At 51.1% G+C, this 2,028-nt stretch overlaps 1 protein-coding gene across 4 annotated transcripts in view; it reads left to right on the forward strand.

Annotated features, from left to right (window-relative positions):
- ddx27 (DEAD (Asp-Glu-Ala-Asp) box polypeptide 27) overlaps positions 1-2,028 on the forward strand; it is a 7,902-nt gene that overhangs the window by 808 nt on the left and 5,066 nt on the right. For 3 of the 4 annotated variants that reach the window (XM_008299082.1, XM_008299084.1, XM_008299085.1), the window contains exons 2-5: positions 730-873; positions 988-1,222; positions 1,327-1,382; positions 1,463-1,549. In XM_008299082.1, the coding sequence (XP_008297304.1) occupies positions 730-873; positions 988-1,222; positions 1,327-1,382; positions 1,463-1,549 (522 nt within the window). The remainder of the gene's footprint in view (positions 1-729; positions 874-987; positions 1,223-1,326; positions 1,383-1,462; positions 1,550-2,028) is intronic. The other variant, XM_008299083.1, reaches the window with a different exon arrangement.

Raw genomic sequence — 2,028 nt, forward strand, 5'->3', positions numbered from 1 at the left:
GTGGACTTGTGACCATGGTGTGGAGATGAGCTGTGCAGGCCCAGCTGTGTGTGAAATCACCACTCACTCCCTTCATACTGATCACTACACAGATCACTACACAGATCACTATGTAGGCATAGGGACTGATCTCAGACACAGCCCTGCACTCCGGCCCTGGTTCTCCCGCCTCCAGTCACGTCTCATTGGACCAGCACCACTCCTCCTCCACCCCAGCAGTCACCACACCTGGTTATCAAGCAACCAGAACCTTTCAGTCGGACTGGGCTTTAGAGTGAACAGTCCTGGTTCCTCTCGGTTTGTGTGTTTTGAGGAAACGTAGCTTCTGCTGGCAGCTGCTGACTTGCTGGGAGTTAGAGAGCGTCTCCGTGGAGACGATGACTCCCGTTAGCAGCTGCACAGCTTCGTTAGGAAGCTACTCGCGTCCTGTGGCTTTGTATTCTGTGTTTTGAGGCACCAGTTTGTTTTAGTTCCTGTTCTGTGTGGATGCTGCTGTCAGAGTTTAGTTTGCTAGCTTCGTAACTCCGTGAGCCTTTGTTTGGTTCTGTTTTGGTTCTGTTTTGGTTCTTTGATTTGTAGCATCCTCCCTCTTTTGTGTTGTCACTGTCTTGTTCTGTTTGTTTACGTTACTGAGCAATAAACTGCGTTACCTTAACCACTTCCATCCGGGTTCTAGTTCCATCCAGCGGGCCCTGGAGGCCGGACCGTAACGCTGTGGTGTCGTTGCAGGAGCAGCCCATCGTCCTGAACAGGAAGAAGAAGTTTGGTGTGTCCAGAGACTTTAACTGCGACTTTGAGTTTGGGGAGAAGGACGGTGCGAGCGCTGACCAGGACTGGCTGATGGCCGACGTCATGAAGCAGCTCAAGAACAAGGTAGAACCTCCTAGGACCTGCTAGAACCCCTCTTCTGCTGCACTACTGGGTTCTCAAAGAACATTGTGTTATTCTGCAGCAGTTCGCTAACGTTCCGTGTGTGTTCTGTTGCAGAGAACCATCACAACTCTGGACCAGAAGATCGATAAAGTCAGGAAGAAGAGGAAAGCCGAGGAGAAGTCCTCCCAGAGCGACGCAGCTGAAGGTTCCTCAGAGAAGAACCAGGAGAACCAAGACGAAGACGAAGATGTGAAGCCTGAAGCAGGAGAGGATGATGATGGAAGTGATGAAGAGGAGGATGAAGATGAGGAATTTGGCTCGAGCGATGAGGAGGTTCTGACCCAATCAGGTGGGTCCAGCAGAACATTTGCAGTGACTGAAGTGTGATTTAAGAACCTGCTGATTTGTAGAGTCGATGAGCTGAAGGTGGGTTTTGTTCCTGTTTCCTGCCAGACACCCTCAGAGAGAAGCAGCGCCGGGGGAGGAGGAGGAAGGAGGAGGAGGAGGAGGTGAGGAGGAGGAGGAGGAGCAGCTGATGTCACAAGTTCCTCTACCTGGTTGCTGTGGTAACAGCTGTGTTTGTGTTCAGGCTCCAGAGTCGTTCTACGAAGACGCGTCTCAGTACGACGATCAGCTGACCTTTGACGACATGAACCTGTCCAGACCCATCCTGAAGGTAAAAGCAGGTACTGGTACCAGGTGATCTGGTTCAGATCAACCATGGCTCCAACACCGGTCCAGAATCCAAACCTGAACCAGCAGTTTGGTTCTGCAGCTGGTTCTATGTGTGGAAGTCAGACCAGCTGTGGTTCCAGCAGCACCAGAGGCTGAACCTTGAACCCGGTTTAACAAATCCAGACTTTAACTGGACCGGACAAAACCTGAACACAGTCAGAGGTATCAGGTACCAGCAGGTCTTCATCAGCGTTCTTAGTGAACCGGGTTTTCTTCTCCAGACTCTCATTAAAGGAGGCGTTTAACTCGTCATGTGACTCTCCTGCAGTGAACGGACCAATCAGGTTCCTCCTGCTCCAGCCAGCAGCTTGTTCTAATGAGAACAATGAGGAACATCAAGAACTGTGACTTTAAAGAGCTGCTGCTGGAGATGATGCAGGACAGGAAGCTGCTGGAGACCTGCTCATCATGTGGTCACTA

Source organism: Stegastes partitus, unplaced genomic scaffold (assembly GCF_000690725.1).
Source record: "Stegastes partitus isolate 25-593 unplaced genomic scaffold, Stegastes_partitus-1.0.2 Scaffold1380, whole genome shotgun sequence".
Classification (NCBI taxonomy): domain Eukaryota; kingdom Metazoa; phylum Chordata; class Actinopteri; family Pomacentridae; genus Stegastes; species Stegastes partitus.